This window comes from Salvelinus namaycush, chromosome 22 (assembly GCF_016432855.1).
Source record: "Salvelinus namaycush isolate Seneca chromosome 22, SaNama_1.0, whole genome shotgun sequence".
In the NCBI taxonomy this organism is placed as follows: Eukaryota; Metazoa; Chordata; class Actinopteri; order Salmoniformes; family Salmonidae; genus Salvelinus; species Salvelinus namaycush.
In genome coordinates, this window is record NC_052328.1 from 22,364,909 (window position 1) to 22,389,736 (window position 24,828).

The following is a 24,828-nucleotide window of genomic DNA, read 5'->3' on the forward strand; positions in this document are numbered from 1 at the left end:
TGTTGGACAGATTTACGGATTTACATATGCATCCTTCTATTCACTGGCCCTCTCCTCCTCCTCCTCAGTTCTATAGGGTCCTGAACATCCGTGTGGCCCTGGTGGGCCTGGAGGTGTGGAGCGACGCTGATAAGTGTCCTGTCACTCAGGACCCCTTCAACACCCTGCATGAGTTCCTAGACTGGAGGAAAGTCAAACTACTGCCTACGAAATCACACGACAACGCTCAGCTCATCAGGTGGAGATCCCACAGTACACATGAACGCATAATCACACACATGAAGCACACACTCAAACAAAGAGACACACGCAAGTTCTACCTCCCATACAGTTCAATTCCCTTGTTTGTGATTTGGGATACGAATAGGCTATGATTGGATTATTCGTATGTATTTAATCCCCGAAGTCACCATCTATACCTCTCCTCGATCCCCTTCCCCCCAGTGGGGTGTTCTTCCAGGGTACCACCATCGGCATGGCACCCATCATGAGCATGTGTACAGCAGAGCAGTCTGGGGGCATCGTCATGGTGAGTATAAGCTGAACTTTAGTGTTCCTCCTCTATCTCAGTCTGATGCTATCAACCACATTGATATTGTTCAGAGCTCAGCTTATCGCTATCTAGAGGCACCGTGTAAAGAAAATGTGTTCACCGTTCATTGTTTGGTGGAGGGTCGGAGGAAATGATGTAAACACCAGGATATTCACACCCACGTACACACAGATGCAATCACACGTGTGTGTGTGCGCGCACACACACACACACACACACACACACACACACACACACACACACACACACACACACACACACACACACACACACACACACACACAGCATCCAAGGTCATTTTAAATAATTGAACCAACCAGTCCAGTTATAAATGTAGGCTGATGTGGGTTTGAGGTAAGTCACAGAGCTTAAATACGACACATTCAAATGTTTATGAGGGGTGATACATTATTTGTGCCAGGACATACTATAGGTCAAAATGCCCTTTACTCACTACCACGCACAACCCACACAGTTAAGTTCAATGAGCAAAGTGAGCTGTGTTTCCATCCCCACTGTATCACCTGACACCATTTTCCCCACGTGGGCCAGCCCTCTAGCAATTCGAGTTCTAGCCAATAAAGCTTCAGCCCCTCTCCATTTGAGTGATAGCTAGCAAGATGTACACACAGCAGAGCGAGAGAGAGAGAGCAATAATGTGGTGCATATATCTGCACATTTATGATGTAGTGCACAACTTTTGGCTCGTGAGCGCTACTTTCAGAACTACTGGCCAAAAAGTATACAAAAGTACCAGAAAATCTCTTTAATAGATATGTTTTTCTTCTGGCCAGGGTTGGCTAGATATTTCCAGATGTTTGTTCTTCCGATTACTCACACATGGCGAAGGCTTGGAGCAGGATTACAGAACCATGTATGGAGTTATAGGGCCAAACCTCTTCATATTCCACCATATGTTATAATTAACTCCAACCCTCTTTATTTACTCCACATGTAGGTTGAATTTCACAGTTTGTACTTCACTGGGTTTTTAAACAAATGTTTGGTCGTTAAATGTAAACAAAATACAATCATCTTGTTTTGAGAGATATAATATCCCCCTGCATGTCTGGAAACGATATCAGAAAGACCGTAAAACCCTTTCATGACCAAACTAACCCTATTGTGTTGTCCCCATCGCAGCATGACAGGGCTGTGAGAGACATAGCGTTCTTCCTCTAAAACCCCAGGAAACTGGTCCCGCCATGCGGCTCCGTAATCAGGGCCCTCCTTTTTAAAGGGAAAAGGAATGCGTTTCTCATGGACAATAATCAAGGCCTCTGTACACAACACCTGAAATCAGACTAGTTGTGGGGCTGTCTAGAGACATAGGGACCTATGGCTGATTCATATGCCTACTTTTTGTGCCTTGTTATGTCACGTTGGATGACAGCATCCATACATGTAGGGGAAACATTATATGACTGAGACAAGTCTTTCTGTCTCCAGTTTCCCCTTATTAAATGCAGAGCTTGGTGTGTGTGTGTGTGTCTGTGTGTGCGTGTGTGTGTGTGTGTGTGTATGTTTCAGTGTGTCTATACATAATTTATGGCTTAGTGGCTGTGGTTCACCTGGTGTGGCTTAATAAAGACACACACGCACATAGTGGGTAAAGTTCCATGGGGAGGGACCTTCATAATTTATACCGCCATTGTGTGTGCTGCTGTACACTCTCAGCACTTAACAGTGCAGCAAGCTTCAGCAGCTGGTCTTACCTTCACTTCTTGTGTTCCCTCACTTTCTTCTCTTTGTCTCTCAGTGTCTTTGCCACTCTTTTTTTCAGTCTCATTCCATTCTCACTCTGCACTCATCTCTACCTTTCTCTGTCTGATACGTTTGTCCAATTTTTCCTGGGTTTCCTCACTCTGCCCTTCTCCCTATCTCTCTACACCCCCTCCCCTCCCTCTGCCCTTCTCCCTATCTCTCTACACCCCCTCCCCTAACTCTGCCCTTCTCCCTATCTCTCTACACCCCCTCCCCTCACTCTGCCCTTTTCCCTATCTCTCTACACCCCCTCCCCTCACTCTGCCCTTCTCCCTATTTCTCTACACCCCCTCCCCTCACTCTGCCCTTCTCCCTATTTCTCTACACCCCCTCCCCTCACTCTGCCCTTCTCCCTATCTCTCTACACCCCCTCCCCTCACTCTGCCCTTCTCTCTATCTCTCTACACCCCCCCTCCCTCTGTCCTTCTCCCTATCTCTCTACACTCTCTCCCCTCCCTCTGCCCTGTCTCCTTCTGAAGGACAGTGGTCTAGCTTATCGGTGCACTAAAATGTCATAATGCAGTAGGTTTATATTGCTCCCCAGAATCTGTCCCCACCGGCAGTAGTGTGTGATTGGGGTTGGTTGGGGCTGGTGAGGGAACAGCAGACAGCCTCCGATGAGCTCCCATCCTCCATGAGCAGAATGTCTAATGACATGTGGATCAGTGGCACCTAATGGAACCACTGTGAGCCTGTAGAGTCAAGCGAACTAAGATAGATATGTAGATGTGTAGTGAACTAATGTATTACTGTACCTTGTAGCTGTTTTCTCTATGCAACAACCATTATCTTCCAAACAGTCGATGAATATCCGCCGAGCTCAATGAACTAAATATTGTGCTTCTACTTACCTATTCATGCTAGACATGACACAAAGCAGTCATTATACAATAGTTACTAATGGTGTGGTTTTCAGAAAGATTCACAGAACAAAGTGTTGTTTGTGTTTTTTCTCCATTTCGTTTTTTCGACAGAATATGAATGTGTTTTTTTCTGTAGGATCATTCGGATAATCCCCTGGGCGCGGCTGTGACTTTAGCACATGAGCTGGGGCACAACTTTGGCATGAACCACGACACTCCAGAGCGGGGGTGTGGCTGCAGGATGACAGTGGACCGCGGGGGCTGTATCATGACCCCCTCCACTGGGTGAGTGATGCCAATGGCCCAGTCCATTCATATTAATGAATTATAAAAACTGTGTATAAAAATGTGCTATAAAAACTGGATGGTAGGTCAGCTATACCAATTCCAGTCAATTTCAGAAAATTGAGGTTTCAGTTTGTCTGTACTGGCTCGAATTGAAATGGTTACATCAGCCTTGTAATTTTCATTTTCCGTCTAAACTCTGATAGTCCCTTTTGTCTCATCAATGTGTAGCAGTTTAACTTAGCCTTTAACTCCCAAATCAGCCATATACTTTACCAGCATGCAAATGAAGTCCCATTCATTCCCCAACTTTTCAGAATAAATTAGCAACTTTTTTTAACCTTGTGTTAACAGACCATATAGACAAGATGAATCACCTGCCGGCTTATACAGGGTTATCTCATGTAAACACTAGCTCCCTGTGTGTGTCATTGTTAATGTGTCATGCATCTTGCTGAGGGCTGGGACCAACCTCCCAGCCTGAAGACAGAGAGGCTGCTCACAGATTCTCTCCCCGTTCCCAGCCTGGGATCTCGTGATAGTGCAGCTGCCGCGAGTGATGGACCATGTGACTGTTCCTTAGTAAACAGTAGTCAGATAAGGTGTACCCTGCGCGTATTATGAGATTTCACCCTTGATCTGATGGCAATTTGTTTTATCTGATGATGAGTGGACTTGCAGACGGATGGATGTGTTTGGGATGTATTTTACAGCCTTGTGAGAGAGGGAAAGAGGAGGGAAAAGGGGAAACTATATGTCAGGTAGATAGACAGACGGGTGCCCAAGCAGTGGAGTCTGTTATTGCCATCAGAATTGGAAATGTAGAAATTCAACTGCTTCCTGAGCAGTACATCCGAGGGGGGCTTAGTTAAAGGACGCGTCGCGGCCTCCTGTTCGGAACTGTGCCGCTGAGGATCATGGGTAGGATCTGAGGGTTGTGGGCGGCAGTCGGACGCAGCTGATTCACAGCCTGTCGACGACGGCCCCTCTTGTCTCTGGGCTTGCTGTGTTTTCACTGGACCAGGCTCTCACCGTTGTCATTGGAGCCAGGCCATGAAAAACATAGTAACACAATTCTCAATGATGTGCTCATAAAACAACATAGCGACCCACTGGGAGGAAACCGCACAGGGCTTGCGAGGGCATCCTTCAAAAATGCCAGCAGGTCTTTGAATAAGCGAAAGACATTATCCACCCTTCGAGGGTCAGCCAGAGAAAATAATACGACCTTTTACCTAAAAAATAGGCCAGCCGAAAACTGTGTGCACCAGTTGGCAGTGAGCTCATTCAGTTATCCTCATGCAACATTCATTGAAAAAAATTGTGTAACACTTTATTTGGATAATCCATCTGTAGATGCTCTACAGACTATCAGTAACTTTTCAACTAACCCTAACCTTAATCCTTATCCTAACCCTAAACGTATCTCTTCCCTAGCCCTAACCATAACCCTTACCCAAACCCTTATTCTAACCCTAATTGTAACCTTAGCAAGCAGTTGCTTATCAACAGATAGTTTGTTGATAGTATGACCAGAGTTAGAGCGTCTACAGATAGAAAACCCAGACTATCCAAACAAAGTGTGACCGAAAATGATCCATTAAGGCATGAAATGAATGCATAAGCACCCTTCACCACCATTAGAGTATGCAGGACCTTAATAAGTACATGCAAAAATAATCTAGTTTCTTTGAAGTTGATTTTGGGAGATGGCTATTTCATATGTTAACACAACATGTGCTTTGATTGATACACTTTGTGCAAGACAGTTCAGACAAGGCAATACTGTACTACCCTGTCTTTTTCTGAGGGAAGACATTGTTTCTCTCTGTATGTTCTATTCGAGAACCTCAGGGCTAAACCCCAGTCAGAATAGAACTCAGACAATGCCCTATTTCAACAGTATCAGGGCCCAATGGGAACAATCCTTCATCGTCCTCAGTTCATTTCAGCTGAAAGGCCACTGAGCACACACGAGACAAGAAATAAGGCATAGCAACTGACATTCTGCCTTAGTGTGTATACTGAATATACACTCTGTGTGTCTGTGTGTGCGTGTCTGTGTGTGCGTGTGCGCGCGTGTGTGCGTGTGTACACATCATACACCAATAAACACACAGTACATCAGCTGGATATGCAATGCCTTATTTCAGCCAGTCAAACACATCCTCCTCCGGGCTGAATTTACAGTGGCTTGTTGACAAAACCAGTCATTTCAGCAATCCAATCCGAAACTAATTTCCTCCTCACCGTTTTATGCCTTCTTTACCCACAGTGCACACTGTCTCTATCTATCCCTCAGTCCTGATGCATTCTCAGAATGTGAGGAGCAGGCAGGCAGGCAGGCAGTGAACCCTGTGTAGCTGCCTGGGTGTTGTGTCGGGGACATTCTTTAGTCAGACTTGCTAATGGAGCGAAGGACAGGCTGCATCTAAATGACGTGATTATCACTGACGCTGCCAGCTGTAATGAGGAACAGGGCTCAGAGTGAGATCCACAGAGGAGGTTTTTGCCAGGCTAGACAAACACTGAGGGAACTGTGCCTTTTTTATTTACAGTGTTTTATTTGTTATAGAAGAACAGTGTGAGAGATAGGTGGGAGAGAGAAAGAGAGACAGAGATGTGGTGGGCTTGCTTAGTGGGGATATAAAGTTAGGGGTGTTGTTTGAATACAGCACCTACAGTAGATCCCAAAGAGAGGTGTGTTGTTTGAATACAGCACCTACAGTAGATCCCAAAGAGAGGTGTGTTGTTTGAATACAGCACCTACAGTAGATCCCAAAGAGAGGTGTGTTGTTTGAATACAGCACCTACAGTAGATCCCAAAGAGAGGTGTGTTGTTTGAATACAGCACCTACAGTAGATCCCAAAGAGAGGTGTGTTGTTTGAATACAGCACCTACAGTAGATCCCAAAGAGAGGTGTGTTGTTTGAATACAGCACCTACAGTAGATCCCAAAGAGAGGTGTGTTGTTTGAATACAGCACCTACAGTAGATCCCAAAGAGAGGTGTGTTGTTTGAATACAGCACCTACAGTAGATCCCAAAGAGAGGTGTGTTGTTTGAATACAGCACCTACAGTAGATCCCAAAGAGAGGTGTGTTGTTTGAATACAGCACCTACAGTAGATCCCAAAGAGAGGTGTGTTGGCCCGCCTCCAGATTTGAAGTACGACAATACTTAGAGCGAGAGCTGAGAAGGCCACAGGGATGGTGTTTGATGTGGGAGCTTAAAAGCGGATAAGAGCATCGGACCAGTAACTGAAAGGTCGCTGGTTCAAATCCCTGAGCCGACTAGCTGAAAGGCACTTAACCCTAATTGCTCCTGTAAGTCGCTCTGGATAAGAGCGTCTGCTAAATGATTCAAATGTAAAATGTAAATGTGGGGACTTGTCATGCTAGTGGATTGTGTCATTTGTGGCAGCTAGGGGTAGTCCCAGTTAGGTGGCTGTATCATGTGTAATTTAGTAGAGCCCAGACCCACAGCAGGTTGTATAACTGGGCTGCACACTCATGGTGAACCTCTGGAGAGAGGGAAAATTACTACCAATGTCAAGGTAGGACGGAAATTGAGGGAACATGACTAATTATGGGGTTGGTTGACTGAGTTGAGCGCCAGCATGCGTCCGTGCATCTGTGTCTGTGAGTAACAGTATACTTTTATGTTGTGGAGAATCTAGAGAAAGTTGGTGGTTGATGAGCAGATGTTTTGGGTAATGCCCTGGGCTGGATTCGAGGGGTACACAGTTCCCTTAACTGTCTGAGTGGACCAGTGCCAACACTACAGCATAGTTCTACATCTGCTTAAAGGTTAGACTTATCTCACCAACATAGTTAGTTTTGGAGCAAGGTTTCGAGGCGCAGATGGCTGTTCTAGTCTCCTGTGTAAAGAGACCCAAAGACAGCATGGTGTTTCACTCCCACAGAGGAAAACATCCCGCCCTAGTACCTCCATTGTCAACAGACATCCATGCCAGCCCCCTATCCGCCGTGGCATTTACTCAGCCACTGAACCCAGTGGCTCCTTGTTTGACTTGATCAGACTAACAACAGTCTTCTGGGCTCACTGATGTAGGCTAGATTCAGAGAAGCGCTACTGTTAGTCACCAGCGGTAACAGCCCAAACTCTACCTCAGTACAATGTTGCCATATCAGTGTGACTGTGATACCTCTGCATTTGTGACATGAGCACAGATGCAGATGGTCCCAAATCCTCTATGTCAGAAGTCAACGGAGACTTACTAGGCCTTGTTGTTGTTGCTGCAGAGGAGGAGACATGTTACATTGGCAACCTGAAAATGACTGCAGATTGTTCTTCCCCCCTTTACTTTCAAAGCATTCCAAGGAAAAATGGTAATTCATTCTGTGTAATTTCCGATAGATCAGTCCTGCTGACGAAAGAGCACATCAGATCATATCCATTTGCTCTTTCCATCTGTGTGTCTGCCTGGCATTGAACTCCTGTTAGTAATAACAAAGGCTGTCAGCGTTTGAGCCCCGGGGAGTACAAAAGATGCTGTCTGTCATCATTGCCACTGCTCTAAGTAAGATATGAACGGCCATTCATCATATGAGCTATCAAGGCGTGATCAGAATATCAATTAGCTTCTGTGTCAGCTTTTATGAATAACCTTATTTACTTGTGAAATAACAACTCCTATTGCCTCTCATACTGGCTGTCAATCAAGCCCTGCAAGATGACTATGTTTGAAATGGATATACTCTACGACCATTATGTGGCATCTGCCCCAGCACCTCCTAGTCCTAATTAGATCTACATTGCTTGACTGCTCATGGAGAAAACGTGGGGGTTTTAAGCTAACGTATAGTTCCTCGTAATATCATTTTCTGGACCGCGTAGCCAGCACGTGGCATCAGCTGTAACAGTCACTATGGTGTAGGGGGATCCACATTCCACAGCTGTATTAAAGGACTAGAGGGGACTAGCGAGCAGGGCCCACCCCTCTCCCCAGGCCTGGTGGACCTTCTCTGGGTGCTCAGCTGGGTAGGAGATGATGGACGGTCTTAGGCTGGTCGCAGCAGATTGCTTTGTCTGCTAGTGGAGTTAAGTATTGTGTTTTTCTCCACACAGATCAGGGGTCTCCACCACTCTGGTGTGTTATCAGCAGCAAGCATGCTATTTACGAGGGCCTGCTCAGTGGCTTGGTGTAGCCCTGCTCCATCTCACTTTGGTTCCCCCCTAAAGAGCAGCCAAGCTCTGTGTAGTTAGTAGACCCTGTTCTTTTGAGGGAAACACATTTAGAACCAAGTGGATGAATGGAGCAGACAGGTTGGCGTGGTTCTGGTCATCACTGGGAGGTGAAGATACACTTGATACTCACAGAGGTGTTTCAGAGGTGATGGGTGGACTGTGTAAGACAGCACGATGTGTACTCACAGGGAGTTGTAGTGAGTGAGAGTTCAGTGGGTTTTTCCTCAGTAGTAAGGAGGGGGCACAGTGTGTTTCCTGGCTAGCTCCCCTTATCTCTTGGCCCCTAGCGGGCCCACTAAAGAGTGAACTGATGACAGTGCAACGTCCATAGAGTTACAGCTGCCAAATCCCCCCTAGGCTGAGGAGAAGCATCACAGATGCCCTCACAAACCCGATGCCAAGTTTTAGCTACAATCCGACTCTGTGTCACGTTAAAGAAAGTGATTCTGTCTAATGTCAAGGTTTAGCCTCAAACCTTCTTTGGTCCACACAATGTCAAGTTTACCAACCTGGTCCACCCAGTGCCAAGACTCTCAGTCCTTTTAGTCCTCTGACTTTTTGAAGCAGTCATGTCTGATGTCAGCTGTTCCACAATCCCATGCCAGCGGTCACCCTCCTGACCATCTTGCTCGGCCCAAACCAACGTCCTAGTTTGGTACCAGCCCTTCTAAACCTCTGTTGGTCTTAAAAAGGCTTTTCAAACTGCCAAAGCCAACGCTCCATCATCTCCACCACTCACAACACCGCTCACTCTCAGATACCAGGCTTACTCAAAGCCTTTTCTTTGGTGCCAGTCACCTGTGCCAATACCACTCCTTCATACTGTATCATTAACCAGCTTTACATTCTGAAGGTGAGCCAGCCTAGAGTGAAACAGTAAAGTCGCTATATAGGCCTGTATGTCTCTGCCTCAGCCCACCTGCTGCCATTTCTAGTACTGTAATTACAGATTTGTCACGTCCAGTGTTCTGTTCTTTGGCTTTAGTCTCCTACTGTCAGAGTTGTCAGGGTGATGGGAGGGAGGTTAGAGGAGGACAGGGGTTGATAATGAGGTGAAGCAGCAGTGTGTATCCATCTGTCCTGTGGTTGGTTGGTTGTTCGGTACGTACAGTGCAGCCTGAGGAAAACACTCTGGCAGCACAGAAACCCCAGGGAGGACAGCTGTTACAGACATATATTTTGTCCACATTTAGGATGTTTTTATTTCTTACTTTCCTACTTATGTAGACATACAGTTTACACTATATATAAAAATATATATATATGTGGATACCCCTTCAAATTAGTGGATTCGGTGATTTCAGCCACACACGTTGCTGACAGGTATATAAAATCGAACACACATCCATACAATCTCCATAGACAAACATTGGCAGTAGAATGGCCTTACTGAAGAGCTCAGTGACTTTCAACGTGGCACTGTCATAGGATTCCACCTTTCCAACAAGTCAGTTCGTCAACTTTCTGCTGTTATTGTGAAGTGTAAACGTCCAGGAGCAACAACTGCTCAGCCGTGAAGTGGTAGGCCACGCAAGCTCGCAGAACGGAACCGCTGAGTGCTGAAGCTCGTAGAGCATAAAAATCGCCTGTCCTTGGTTGCAACACTCACTACCGAGTTCCAAACTGCCTCTGGAAGCAAGGTCAGCACAAGAACTGTTCGTCTAGAGCTTCATGAAATGGTTCCATGGCCGAGCAGCTGCACACAAGCTTAAGATCACCATGCACAAAGCCAAGCGTTGGGTGGAGTGGTGTAAAGCTCGCCGCCATTGGACTCTGGAGCAGTGTAAAAGTGATGAATCACGCTTCACCAACTGGCAGTCCGACAGACGAATCTGGGTTTGGCGAATGCCAGGAGAACGCTACCTGCCCCAATGCATAGTGCCAACTGTAAAGTTTGGTGGAGGAGGAAAAATGGTCTGTGGCTGTTTTTCATGGTTCGGGCTAGGCCCCTTAGTTCCAGTGAAGGGAATTCTTAACGCTACAGCATACAATGACATTATAGACAATTTTTATTTTTTTAATTTTTTAATTAAAGTTTTTTTTACTTTCCTACTTATGTAGACATACACAGACTGGTAAAAAGTCATATGGAGATATAATGTACTGTATGTGGATCAGGTCTAATCATCATGTTTAAAATATTCTTCACCGCAATGTATAAGCAAATATTATGTTGTTGTTGAAGACACACAGACAAATTCTAAGAGGCATGTGTAATTTTCCCATAGCCCATCTTTTCAAAAGCCTGTTGCTTCAAACGGCCCAGATTACCCAACCTCCTCTGTGATCGAAGACTAAGGTCTGCCTGAGCGGCGGATAAATATTTATGAAAATAAGTAGCTTGCAAACCAAGCTGCATCTTTGTTGTATTGATCATTTGTTTGTTTGTTTGTCTTTGTGCTTATGAAACTGTGTCATATGGGAACTCATCTGATGTCAGTAGACCGTTAAATATGTGCCGAGGCCTTATGAATGAACAAGCCAGAAGAGCCTTTATAGTTTCATTCTGAGCTCTGTCTGGGTTTGCTAGTTTCTGGCATGTGTACATTTACTTGTCCTAAGTTAACCTTTAAAGGCTTAAAAATATGAGCATACTTTAACCAGGAATGACAAGCATACAGGAATGAATCAGATCACGTAATAGACTGTTGGACTATTCTATGGAAACTCTGACCTTGAACACCAGGAGCTTTCCAGATTGCGTGTGCCCATATCACAGGTTTGTGCCCACAGCAAGTGTAATGTAACAGTGTGTCTGCATAGCAACACTTTGCACTCAACAAGTTTACTCTGTCTTTATCCCTCAGGTACCCATTTCCTACGGTATTCAGCACCTGCAGTAAGAAGGACCTGGCCGCCAGTCTGGAGAAGGGAGTTGGGATGTGTCTGTTCAACATGCCCGAGGTCAAGGTGCTCTACGGGGGACAGAAGTGTGGCAACGGATACGTGGAGGAAGGAGAGGAGTGTGACTGTGGAGAACTGGAGGTACAGTAAGATTCAACGGCACAGAACGCAGAGAAACAATTATTTCTATCATATATTGTAGCTATAGCTACCGATAGCTTACATGCTGACACATTGGACCAGCATTCACTATCCACACTAAAGAAAACAGAGAACTACAACAAACCATTACATCCGCAAAGAATAGCAACAAATGGCACACAGTCAATACAAGCAATCACCCAGAACAAAGCAAATGAAAATGTTTCCATACGTGTAGTTGCATGCCATACTCTCAATGTTATTTTGCCACAAAGGCAATGACATAGATGTGTAAAACGACTCCATGCATACAGTAACACAACAAACCACCGGAGAACCTAAGCCATTTGCAACTATTTACCCAGACCCTTCTCCCTGTCAGCCTCCCATATGTGCCGAGCACTGCTCTGATACTGTGCCACGATGATGTCACTTCCTGTTCATTTGCTCATTAATCAAGTGTGCCGTCCAAATTTGTGACAATCCTAACAAACAAGAGAGTAATCAGGGCGACGTGGAGCTTTCTTTGTCTCTGCCATCAAAACAACAGAGCACTACACTGACATGGTTGCCATGGGAACTAAAACAAGTCCAAACCAGTCCAGACCCACATCTGGGGAACAGGTACTGGAGCAGCATACAGCATCACTCTAACTCACAACCATAGCAGCAGCTGCTCTCACATCCCACAGAACATGAGAAATCCCTCTGGCAATGTGCTTAGGTGTAACTCTTCAAACAGAGCAACAAGAAAGCAGGTAATTAACTGGATGTGAGAGTGTTGTTGTCGTCTTCAGGATGGTTAAGGACGCCATTAGGGAGGCTTTTGATGAAGATGCATTTGATATGCAGATAATTGAACTCTTTTAGCATTCCCATTCCATCATACATTCACATAATCCTCTCTATCTCTCTGTAGATACGTATCCACTCCTCTCAGATGTCTAATTTACTGTGGCATCCAGTGGCTATGCTAATAAACATATCTCTGTTCTTGAGTCTACTCCGATGATACACACTGATGTCATTTTGGTCTCAAGTGTTTACAGATTTGTCAAGTAATGATGGGACCAGAATCCCCTCAATTACAGTATGAGGTATTTCCAATCAGGCAATGATTATAACACCCTAATACCAGCTGTGTGGTTTGGAATACTGCTATTCCATTACCTCCCTGTGCCCCTCCGTGACCCAGTGACGTCACCAGAGGCCTGGTGTGGTGGGCCGTGGTCCCAGTTGGACCGGGGGATCAAAGCACCCCTCTCTTCCCACGAACAAAACAATAGGCTGACGTCAGGCCACAAGAGCACAGCCAACCCCATAAAACTCCCTTCCACAGAGCAGCAGTGGCCAACTAGGCCACCTCTAGTCCTGACCCATCAGCATCAACACCTTGTCAGGCCACAGAGTCAACGTACCAGGGTCTTGTTGGGAAGTGAAGACGAAGAAGAGATGGTGTAGCCAGGACTGTTGTGGCCTGGAAAAGGAAGTTGATGGCGTTTGTCCTCTAATGAAAGGTTTTTAACGCCGTTCTGTGCTCTTTCACTCTGTCCTTTACTTAATCTCTTTAATTAGCCTTGTACTTTTACCCCGCTCTCCCTCTCAATCTCAATCCCAGTTCATTTCTCGCTCCATCACCTCTTGTCATTCACTCTCCGATACCTATCTGTCTCTCTCTAACCCCCCCCTTCACCCTCTTCACCTCTTTCCCTCTGTGGCCAGCTCTCCATTTCCTTCCATTGTGTTACATTGTTTGTAATCTCCAGGACTCAGGGGCCTCAAAGCTCACCAACCCCAGCTCACCCCACCAGCCACTCAATTACCTCTACAAGATCCTTTCACTACCTTCACCCTCAATGAAACCTCAACCAAAGCCCCCTTAACCTACCACACCCCCTTCCCAACCTACATTACACCATCTCAATCACCACAGCTGAGCCTGAGCTGTGGAACTCCCCATCCACCCACCCATTGTATAGACAGGCAACGCAAGGGACATCAAAACATAATGTTGTTTTAACAACAGAGCCAACCACAAATCCAAAACATATGAGCTGAAGATACGTTTACCCTGACAGAGAATGGTCTCTTTCCTGTCTGACCCCTCCAAGAGAATGATCTCTCGCCTGTCTGACCCTGACAGAGAATGGTCTCTCTCCTGTCTGACCCTGACAGAGAATGGCCTCTCGCCTGTCTGACCCTGACAGAGAATGGTCTCTCGCCTGTCTGACCCTGACAGAGAATGGCTTCTCGCCTGTCTGACCCTGACAGAGAATGGCCTCTCGCCTGTCTGACCCTGACAGAGAATGGTCTCTCGCCTGTCTGACCCTGACAGAGAATGGCTTCTCGCCTGTCTGACCCTGACAGAGAATGGCCTCTCGCCTGTCTGACCCTGACAGAGAATGGCCTCTCGCCTGTCTGACCCTGACAGAGAATGGCCTCTCGCCTGTCTGACCCTGACAGAGAATGGCCTCTCACCTGTCTGACCCTGACAGAGAATGGCCTCTCGCCTGTCTGACCCTGACAGAGAAGGACCTCCCTCATGTCTGACCCTGACAGAGAATGGCCTCTCGCCTGTCTGACCCTGACAGAGAATGGCCTCTCGCCTGTCTGACCCTGACAGAGAATGGCCTCTCGCCTGTCTGACCCTGACAGAGAATGGCCTCTCGCCTGTCTGACCCTGACAGAGAATGGCCTCTCTCCTGTCTGACCCTGACAGAGAAGGACCTCTCTCCTGTTGGTTTGTTCTGTGCTATTGTGTCTCCAGGCTTTAGCTCACAGGGTTAAGGGGCTGCACTGTGGGACTCCAGGGCTACAGTCAATGGATTCCCTACAGGATGTGCTCTCCCTGAGCTGGAACACTGATCTGAGATGGACACAGCAGCAGCAGCTGAGAGTCGGGGGTCCAGACCATTAATCAGATCCATGTGTTGCTTTGTTTTGTGTCACTCAGGAATGCATGAACCCCTGCTGCAATGCCACCACCTGCACCCTGAAGGGGGATGCCGTGTGTGCCCACGGACAGTGCTGCGAGGACTGCAGGGTAAGACTGCTCTTTCTGTTTCTCTTTTTATACCTCTCCCAACTGTCTTTCCCTCTCTCTCCCTTGCACTTTTGCTCTCTGTCTCTTCCTGACTCTTTCCCTCCCAGTCAAAATGATAAAGGGTGGTAATCTAATAATCTCTGCTCCATTGACAAGTATTACACAACCATGTGTTTACAGTAAAAAATTAAGACATTTCGTTTCCAGGGACTTTTAAGCCAATACATGAAGCTGTATTCAAGCACAGTGTGTGTGTGTGTGTGTGTGTGTGTGTGTGTGTGTGTGTGTGTGTGTGTGTGTGTGTGTGTGTGTGTGTGTGTGTGTGTGTGTGTGTTCGTCTGTGTGTGTGCTGGCTGTCGGGGGTGTTTGTTGGTGTTTGTGCGTGTGTGTGTTCTCTCTGCAGCTGAAGCCTGCTGGCACACCGTGTCGAGAGTCTAGTAACTCCTGTGATTTGCCAGAGTTCTGTACTGGTGCCAATCCCCACTGCCCTGCCAACGTGTACCTGCACGACGGTCACTCCTGCCACAACGTGGATGGATACTGCTACAACGGCATCTGCCAGACTCATGAGCAGCAGTGCATCACGCTATGGGGACAAGGTCAGTAGAGCGCCACAAATGATCAGGACCACTTGATGAAAGTCTTCCATGTTTGGAGATCTAAGATGAGTACATCCGTAACTTTCCTTAACATGTTTATTGAAGTAGCTAAGGAAAAACGAATCACCCTTTCTCTCTCACTCTCTCTCTTGCTCTCCCCCCATTTCTATCGCTCCATATTCCTCTCTCTCACTTTCTCCTGCAGGAGCCAAACCTGCCCCAGGGATCTGCTTTGAGAGGGTCAACTCAGCAGGAGATCCTTACGGGAACTGTGGGAAGGACTCCAAAGGATCGTTTGCCAAATGTGAAGCCCGGTAAGACTGAGCAGCTGTTGTTATGTATGTCATGTCTTCAAAGCAAAAAGAGCTAGCTAGAAAGACAAATGAATAAAGCAACATTGTTTATCTGAATTGGTATTATCAAGAGTGCCATCGACAATCAGCATGGCACATTAAATGGGACAACTAGCCTAGGAACAATTATTAATAGAGAGAAAAACACAATTTGGAGATAATGAAGGCTAATTACAGTTTGAAGTATTCATGAAGCACTTTATGCTATTGTTCTTAGATCTCCCATGGGTGAAATCTCTAATCAAGCATTTGTTAATTGATGTAATTGCTTTAATGACTGGAGCACTGAGGGAGTCATTATTAGGGTGAGACAAAGGCTGTCTAGTCTTTCATCTTTGGTTATAATTGCACACGATGTCACACATGTCAGAAATTGTCAATGTTAAACTTTATGCCTTGTCATTTATGTTGCATGTGTGTTTATGTGTCTATGCGTGTGTTGTTGTTTTTTTTACACAGAGACGCAAAGTGTGGCAAAATTCAGTGTCAAGGAGGGGCCAACCGGCCTGTGATTGGCACCAATGCCGTCTCCATAGAAACCAACATCCCTCTTCAGGAAGGAGGGAGGATCCTGTGTCGGGGAACCCACGTCTACTTGGGTGATGACATGCCCGACCCTGGACTGGTTCTGGCTGGCACCAAGTGTGGAGAGGGCATGGTGAGGGTACTCTGTAGGGTGCTGCAGCTGTTATCAAGCAGAGCTAGAGAGAGAGATTACCGTCACCGCTAGTGGAGATGCTAATGCCCACGCTTGTCTTTGGCCCAATTCCAAACCAATCACTTACTTTCATTACTGGGATCAGTTGAATTGGGCCTCTTACGAAGTACATTAAGTAGAATAGATAGCAGATCTCGGAAGATATGCTTTCCATTCAATAATTAACATCACATGCGGAGTACTATGTTTTCAATATGACTCTTTCTCTATTCCATAGATGTGTCTGAATCGTCAGTGCCAGAATGTCAGTGTGTTTGGAGTGCACCAGTGTTCAGGGAAGTGCAGCGGACGAGGGGTGAGTACTCTGAGTTGGAGGGTATCATCTTATGTTGAGTATCTAGAAGGCAGTGACTTATTCCAGTCTATTAGCTAAACACCGGTGTCATATCAACGTTATTAACTTATCACAGCATCTTATTGACCTCAACATAGCATAAAGTAGAGCAGTACAGGGCTTTACTGTGCGACCATTTACTCGCATATTTTGCTGTGCGACCTGGAATTTAAATTTAGGAGAACCAGTGCGTCTAGAAAAAAAATTCGACCTTGGAGCACACGTCAGCGTAGAGCCCTCTAGCTAGTACACTAAGCCCTTTACTCTGCTACACCGAGCACCAATTTAGTTACTGCACTTCCCATGAATTATGGCAGCTACGTCCATGCTATACAATCAATCTTCATCGACCCAGAGAGGTTAAATCAAAAATGGCGGATAAATGAAGATAGTTCACTCAGGCCGTTTACCGTTGAAAAAATATTGTCAGTTACGGTCTACCTAACTGGGTGTGTCTCCCATAGACACCAATGCAATAGCAGCTGGGTCTGGTCTACTTAGTTTATTGACTTTCATTGACCCAGAGAAAACAACTGGGGGGAAATAACTGCGAGTGGGGTGTCACGGTTCCTCTTCCGCCTCTAGTTAAATCAATATCATTTAATGACATAATTTATGTGCCGTCCATCATCTATTGGCATAGAGAAGGCAGGCCAAGCAGCATTCAAACATACTAGCAAGTAGCTATAGTCTGGAAACATCAAAATGCACTAGTCAAAATGCTCCTTGCTGTTTGAGTACGTATTAATAATGCAACAATCATTATTTTATGTTTTATTTACTTTGTTGTTTAGTTGAATGAATGAATGAAAAGTACAACACTGGGCCAGATTTGCTTATAATGACTGGCTTTTGAACCACTGCATGGTTGAATCACCTTCATCAGAGGTGAATTTAAAACACAGAATGAAAGCTGGATTAAGAAATTGCCTTCATTTACCTTAACTTTTGTTTGGTTGCTTCTTTGAGGTTTCATTTGACCTGTTATTGGATGATGTAAGAACAGGTTGAACCAGGTGATGTAATCTGTTATTGGATGATGTAAGAACAGGTTAAACCAGGTGATGTCATCTGTTATTGGATGATGTAAGAACAGGTTTAACCAGGTGATGTCATCTGTTATTGGATGATGTAAGAACATGTTGAACCAGGTGATGTCATCTGTTATTGGATGATGTAAGAACAGGTTGAACCAGGTGATGTCATCTGTTATTGGATGATGTAAGAACAGGTTTAACCAGGTGATGTCATTTGCCACAGCACTATTTAACCACACCACTTTTGATTTAGTTTAATAAAATATATTTAGACGCAAAGCTTTAAAAAGAAGGGCAAAGTGCTGTTTTTTAGACCAATTTGCCTCATGATTTGTCAACTCACACACACTTTCTCTGTCCTTCACATCGGAGTGCTGCTGCAGGCTCTTTGCATGTCTCGACCAATCAGATTAACGGAAATCACAGATCGTGCAGGCCGGGCACCCGCTCTCCACTTTCCTCCAGTATTTATTTAGCAAGCGTGATAACACATCACTCCCAACAGACACAAGCAAAAACTCTTCCATAAATGTAGCAGCCGAAACATCTAAACATTAGAGATCTGACATGCTGTATTGCATTGAAACGTAACTATTTTTCAGTTTGAAGCAAGCTCAGCCCAGTGAGTTTTATTGTCCAATCATGTTGCTTTCTCTGTGTCCGTATAGGAAACCCCCTAATCCTTCTTTATTAAAATAGAATTCATATGAACAAGTTCAAGGTTGCTGCAGTTCGACAGGTTTTTCATCCTCCCCAAGTTCAGGAGTTTTTTTAAACCATGTGAACTGATTAGAAATACTCTGGTCCCATCACAGCTCATATATATATATATTTTTACAACAGATGAATCACATCATACCGTATAAAGTCTGGAGTTTTAACTGGTTAGGTTATCAGATCAGGAAAAAGTACGGGCCCCAGGAAAGAAAAACAAATTGCCACACCACTCTGTACTAACTACACATTAGTGTCTTTATTTCTCTAAATGTAACATTATACAGTATATTGACTATAGTCAGACCCACAAGATGTCCTCAAATATAACCAACCCTACACTGTAGATCCAGAGCCAGTATGCATCTCCATATGTGGCTCTGTGTAGATGTAAGTCTATATAACATGATGTATGTGCGTGAGTGTGTTTACAAGTGTACTGTACAGTACTATGTGGTAAAATCCTATCACATCCATAGATCTCCCCTCATGGGTTCTTAAATGTCCTTAAGTCTCCAGTCTTGACCTTCACCACCCCTAGCCCCAAACACTCCAGACACATAAGGGAGTGCCAGTCACTCCGAGGGAGGCAGGGAAAGGTCTTCCCAGTTCGGGCCAGATCTGATCTGGAATTATCCCAACCACAGGCCTCCCTGCAGCTGACAGCTGGACTCCAATATCCCGCTAGGGAATCTTGTTGGATCCCTTTCCCGCTCAGAAAAGTTTTTTGGGATGGGCTGTCCTCTGCACATGTTTTCTCCATCATGTTTGATACTGCACAGTCTATTGCGCCCGCCACATCAAAACCGATGTGTCTGATGGAACGAGTGTGTGGTTTATTTGTAGAGATAATCCAAACATTGTGGGCTGGGATCCTATTTTCATCTCTCTCTTCTCTGAAGAAATGCAGGCTCAAGTACGATGCATACTGGTAGCTTATAAAGTATGTAAAATAAGTAATGCATACTTGCCATATCCCATGAATCCTTGCACTGTAGTCTCTTTCACTGACCTGTGTCTGATGATCACAAGAGCCTAGAGTTCTGGCACACAACTCCCTGTGCTCTGACCGGTGTCTATTGGTAAAACACAAGCTATGGACAGTATTGTATTGTACAGGTAAAGATGTGTTAATACTAACCAGCATGTATTGTGATTCTAGGTGTGTAACAACTTGGAGAACTGTCATTGTGAGGCGCACTGGGCCCCTCCCTTCTGTGAGAGTGCGGGGTTTGGGGGCAGCCTCGACAGTGGACCAATGAGATTGTCAGGTACAGTACGCTCTTTTCTCTTTTTACTTCACTAACTTCACCCTCTTTCTCACTAGCCAGTGCAGAGACTAAGACAGTTAGTTTGGGATAATAATCAGTTTAACACCTTTAGCTGTAATTTCATAACCTCACCTACAAATGTAGGATCTTAATTTGACCACTCTTTTATTGCTGAGAATTTTCCTGCACCACAGGAAATGCAGATGAGCTTTGTGATTTACATAAATTCACTGAAAACCCACAATAACACACAGATATATTAATAGTATTGCACTTTTCATGTAGCCTACTTTTGGCCAGGCTAACCAGAAATCAAGCAACATTATGGACTAAACAATCAAATCCTGTTGCTGCAGGATTATGTTGTGACAATATAGGTCAAATTAAGATTCTACATCTGTATTCATCCTAGCTACATAAAACTCATTACAACTATAGATGCAGGAACTTAATTTGAGCCAGTTTGCTACAGCAGGAAAATAAGCAGGAAAATAAATGACTAGCTTTAGAAGCCTTTATAAATTTGCATTTCTTGCAATGCAGGAAAATTCTCAGCAACAAAAGAGTGATCAAGTTAACTTTCCCTGCCTGGTACAACTTTCCCTGCCTGGTACAACTTTTCCCTGCCTGGTCATTCATGAGCAAAAGGAAATAATTATGGAAATAATGTAAAATGTACTAAACCAGTGCTGTGGCTTCTATTAACACTCTCTGTGTGTGTCCTGTTTGTGCCGTGCCGTAGATGTGCGTGTGTGTGTATTAATGTGCGTGTTGTCGTATGTGACGTCAGCCGACAGCAGGGTGGTTGCTGTGGCAATCCTGGCCACCCTCCTCAGCCTTATGGGTGCTGGGTTCCTGGTATTCCTTAAGAGGAAGACTCTGGTCCGTCTGCTCTTCACCAACAAGAAAACCACCATGGAGAAACTGAGGTACAGTAGGACACCTCCTCCTACACCTGTGTTTACTCTTATGTTCTGTATGTCAAGATAGACTACTTTTCTAGAGATGCTTTCTTGGAGATGATGTTCTTGTAGAAATGACATCATGGTCCCATGGTCTCTCTCTGGTGATTTGATGTGTGCACAAAAATGGTATCCTTGTGACTCCACTAACCATGTGAGAGAAAAACACATACCAGTAGTCCTTCACATAGTCCTGACAATGAAGAAGGCCTGTTACTGTGTGTCTCAAAGCTACAGCTCCTGTAGAATAGTAGGAGAGCTGTAGAATAGTAGTTATCAGTTAGTAGAAGACTTGTATAGTAGTTGAAATGTTAGCTTTCTGTCCTTATAGATCAGTTGGGTCGACCAGACCAGCCAGCCCCAACCAGACTCAGTCCATGTACAGTCCACGACGCAAGCCCCTAGCCAAGCCTCCAGGTACCAGCATATACAAGGTGGGTCTCTTTCTGCTGGAGGTAATGGGCAACTGATTTTCCCCAATAGTCACTTTTGTAGAACACAGACTGTTACACATGACTGTATATCAATCAAATTTATTTATAAAGCATCAGCTGAAAAAAGTGCTATACAGAAACCCAGCCTAAAACCCCAAACAGCAATCAATGCAGATGTAGAAGCACGGTGGCTAGGAAAAACTCCCTAGAAAGGCCAGTCCTCTTCTGGCTGTGCCGGGTTGAGATAACAGTACATGGCCAAGATGTTCAAACGTTCATAGATGACCAGCGGGGTCAAATAATAGAGTCTAAAACAGCAGGTCTGGGACAAGGTAGTACGTCCGGTGAACAGGTCAACGTTCCATAGCTGCAGGCAGAACAGTTGAAACTGGAGCAGCAGCACGACCAGGTGGACTGGGGAAAGCAAGGAGTCATCAGGCCAGGTAGTCCTGAGACATGGTCCTATTGCTCAGGTCCTCCGAGAGCAGAAAAGAGAAAGAGAGAAATTCACACAGGACATTGGATAAGACAGGAGAAATACTCCAGATATAACAGACTGACCCTGCCCCCCAACGCATAAACTATTGCAGCATAAATACTGGAGGCTGAGACAGGAGGGGTCGGGAGACACTGTGGCCCCGTCCGACGATACCCCCAGACAAGGCCAACCAGGCAGGATATAACCCCACCCACTTTGCCAAAGCACAGCCTCCACACCACTAGAGGGATATCTTCAAACCACCAACTTACTACCCTGAGACAAGGCCGAGTATAGCCCACGAAGATCTCCACCACGGCACGAACCCAAGGGGGCACCAACCCAGACAGGAAGATCACGTCAGTGACTCAACCCACTCAGTGACGCACCCCTCCTAGGGACAGCATGGAAGAGCAGCACTAAGCCAGTGACTCAGCCAACGTAATAGGGTTAGAGGCAGAGAATCCCAGTGGAGAGATGGGAGCCGGCCAGGCAGAGACAGCAAGGGTGGTTTGTCGCTCCAGTGCCTTTCTGTTCACCTTCACACCTCTGGGCCAGACTACACTCAATCATAGGACCTACTGAAGAGATGAGTCTTCAATAAAGACTTAAAGGTCGAGACCGATTCTGCATCTCTCACATGGATAGGCAGACCATTCCATAAAAATGTTGCTCTATAGGAGAAAGCCCTGCCTCCAGCTGGACAATAAGGAGGCCTGCATCTTGTGACCGTAGTGTATGTGTAGGTATGTACGGCAGGACCAAATCGGAAAGATAGGTAGGAGCAAACCCATGTAATGCTTTGTAGGTTAGCAGTAAAACCTTGAAATGAGCCCTAGCCTTAACAGGAAGCCAGTTGGAGTAATATGATCAAATTTGTTTGGTTCTAGTCAAGATTCTAGCAGCCGTGTTTAGCACTAACTGAAGTTTATTTAGTGCTTTATCCGGGTAGCCGGAAAGTAGAGCATTGCAGTAGTCATGGATACATTTTTCTGCATCATTTTTGGACAGAAAGTTTCTGATTTCTGCAATGTTACATAGATGGAAAAAAGCTCTCCAGTCTTGATATGTTCGTCAAAAGAGAGATCAGGGTCCAGAGTAATGCAAGGTCCTTCACAGTTTTATTTAAGACAACTGTACAACCATCAAGATTAAATGTCAGATCCAACAGAAGATCTCTGTTTCTTGAGACCTAGAACTAGCATCTCTGTTTTGTCTGAGTTTAAAAGTAAAACATTTGCCGCCATCCACTTCCTTATGTCTGAAACACAGGCTTCCAGGGAGGGCAATTTTGGGGCTTCACCATGTTTCATCGTACAGCTGTGTATCGTCCGCATAACAGTGAAAGTTAACATTATGTTTCCGAATGACATCACCAAGAGGTAAAATATATAGTGAAAACAATAGTGGTCCTAAAACAGAACCTTGAGGAACACCGAAATTTACGGTTGATTTGTCAGAGGACAAACCATCCACAGAGACAAACTGATATCTTTCCAACAGATAAGATCTAAACCAGGCCAAAACTTGTCCGTGTAGACTAATTTGGGTTTCCAATCTCTCCAAAAGAATGTGGTGATCGATGGTATCAAAAGCGGCACTAAGGTCTAGGAGCACGAGAACAGTTGCAGAGCCTTGGTCTAACGCCATTAAAAAGTAATTTACCACCTTCACAAGTGCAGTCTCAGTGCTATGATGGGGTCTAAAACCAGACGGAAGCTTTTTGTATACATTGTTTGTCTTCAGGAAGGCAGTGAGTTGCTGCGCAACAGCTTTTTCTAAAAATGTTGAGAGGGATGGGAGATTCGATATACGCCGATAGTTGTTTCCATATTTTCTGGGTCAAGAGAGGCTTTATTACTGCCACTTTTAGTGAGTTTGGTACACATCCGGTGGATAGGGAGGTGTTTATTATGTTCAACATAGGAGGGCCAAGCACAGGAAGCAGCTCTTTCAGTAGTTTAGTTGGAATAGGGTCCAGTATGCAGCTTGAAGTTTTAGAGGCCATGACTATTTTCATCAATGTGTCAAGCGACATAGTGTTAAAAAAAACTTGAGTGTCTCTCTTGATCCTAGGTCCTGGCAGTGTTGTGCAGACTCAGGACAACTGAGCTTTGGAGAAATACGCAGATTTAAAGAGGAGTCCGTGATTTGCTTTCTAATGACCATGATCTTTTCATCAAAGAAGTTCATGAATTTATCACCGCTGAAGTGAAAGCCATCCTCCCTTGGCGAATGCTGCTTTTTAGTTAGCTTTGCGACAGAATCAAAAATACATTTTGGATTGTTCTTATTCTCCTCAATTAAGTTGGAAAAATCGGATGATCGAGCAGCAGTGAGGGCTCTTCGATACTGCATGGTACTGTCTTTCCAAGCTAATCGGAAGACTTCCAGTTTGGTGTAGCGCCATTTCCGTTCCAATTTTCTGGAAGCTTGCTTCAGGGCTCGGTATTTTCTGTATACCAGGGAGCTAGTTTCTTACGACAAATATTTTTGGTTTTTAGGGGTGCAACTGCATCTAGGTTATTACGCAATGTTAAATTTAGTTCCTCAGTTAGGTGGTTAACCGATTTTTGTACTCTGACTTCCTTGGGTAGGTGGAGGGAGTCTGGAAGGGCATCTAGGAATCTTTGGGTTGTCCGAGAATTTATAGCACGGCTTTTGATGATCCTTGGTTGGGGTCTGAGCAGATTATTTGTTGCGATTGCAAATGTAATAAAATGGTGGTCCGATAGTCCAGGATTATGAGGAAAAACATTAAGATCGACAATATTTATTCCATGGGACAAAACTAGGTCCAGAGTATGACTGTGGCAGTGCCTAGGTCCAGAGACATGTTGGACAAAACCCACTGAGTCAATTATGGCTTTAAAAACCTTTTGGAGTGGGTCTGTGGACTTCTCCATGTGAATATTAAAGTCACCAAAAATTTGAATATTTTCTGCCATGACTACAAGGTCCGATAGAAATTCAGGGAACTCAGTGAGGAACGCTGTATACAGCCCAGGAGGCCTGTAAACAGTAGCTATAAAAAGTGATTGAGTAGGCTGCATCGATTTCATGACTAGAAGCTCAAAAGACGGAAATGCAGTCATTTTATATGTACACTACCGTTCAAAATGTTGGGGTCACTTAGAAATGTCCTTGTTTTTGAAAGAAAAGCAAATGTTTTGTCCATTAAAATTACATCAAATTGATAAGAAATACAGTGTAGACATTATTATT

The 24,828-nt window shown here is 45.0% G+C and overlaps 1 protein-coding gene across 1 annotated transcript in view; it reads left to right on the top strand.

The window, feature by feature from the left end:
• LOC120017790 (disintegrin and metalloproteinase domain-containing protein 12-like) overlaps positions 1–24,828 on the top strand; it is a 60,192-nt gene that overhangs the window by 16,938 nt on the left and 18,426 nt on the right. The window contains exons 7-18 of the mRNA XM_038960763.1: positions 69–238; positions 445–529; positions 3,317–3,465; positions 11,483–11,660; positions 14,614–14,703; positions 15,107–15,302; positions 15,508–15,616; positions 16,115–16,313; positions 16,591–16,668; positions 19,621–19,729; positions 20,472–20,658; positions 21,023–21,125. Of these exons, the coding sequence (XP_038816691.1) occupies positions 69–238; positions 445–529; positions 3,317–3,465; positions 11,483–11,660; positions 14,614–14,703; positions 15,107–15,302; positions 15,508–15,616; positions 16,115–16,313; positions 16,591–16,668; positions 19,621–19,729; positions 20,472–20,658; positions 21,023–21,125 (1,653 nt within the window). The remainder of the gene's footprint in view (positions 1–68; positions 239–444; positions 530–3,316; positions 3,466–11,482; positions 11,661–14,613; positions 14,704–15,106; positions 15,303–15,507; positions 15,617–16,114; positions 16,314–16,590; positions 16,669–19,620; positions 19,730–20,471; positions 20,659–21,022; positions 21,126–24,828) is intronic.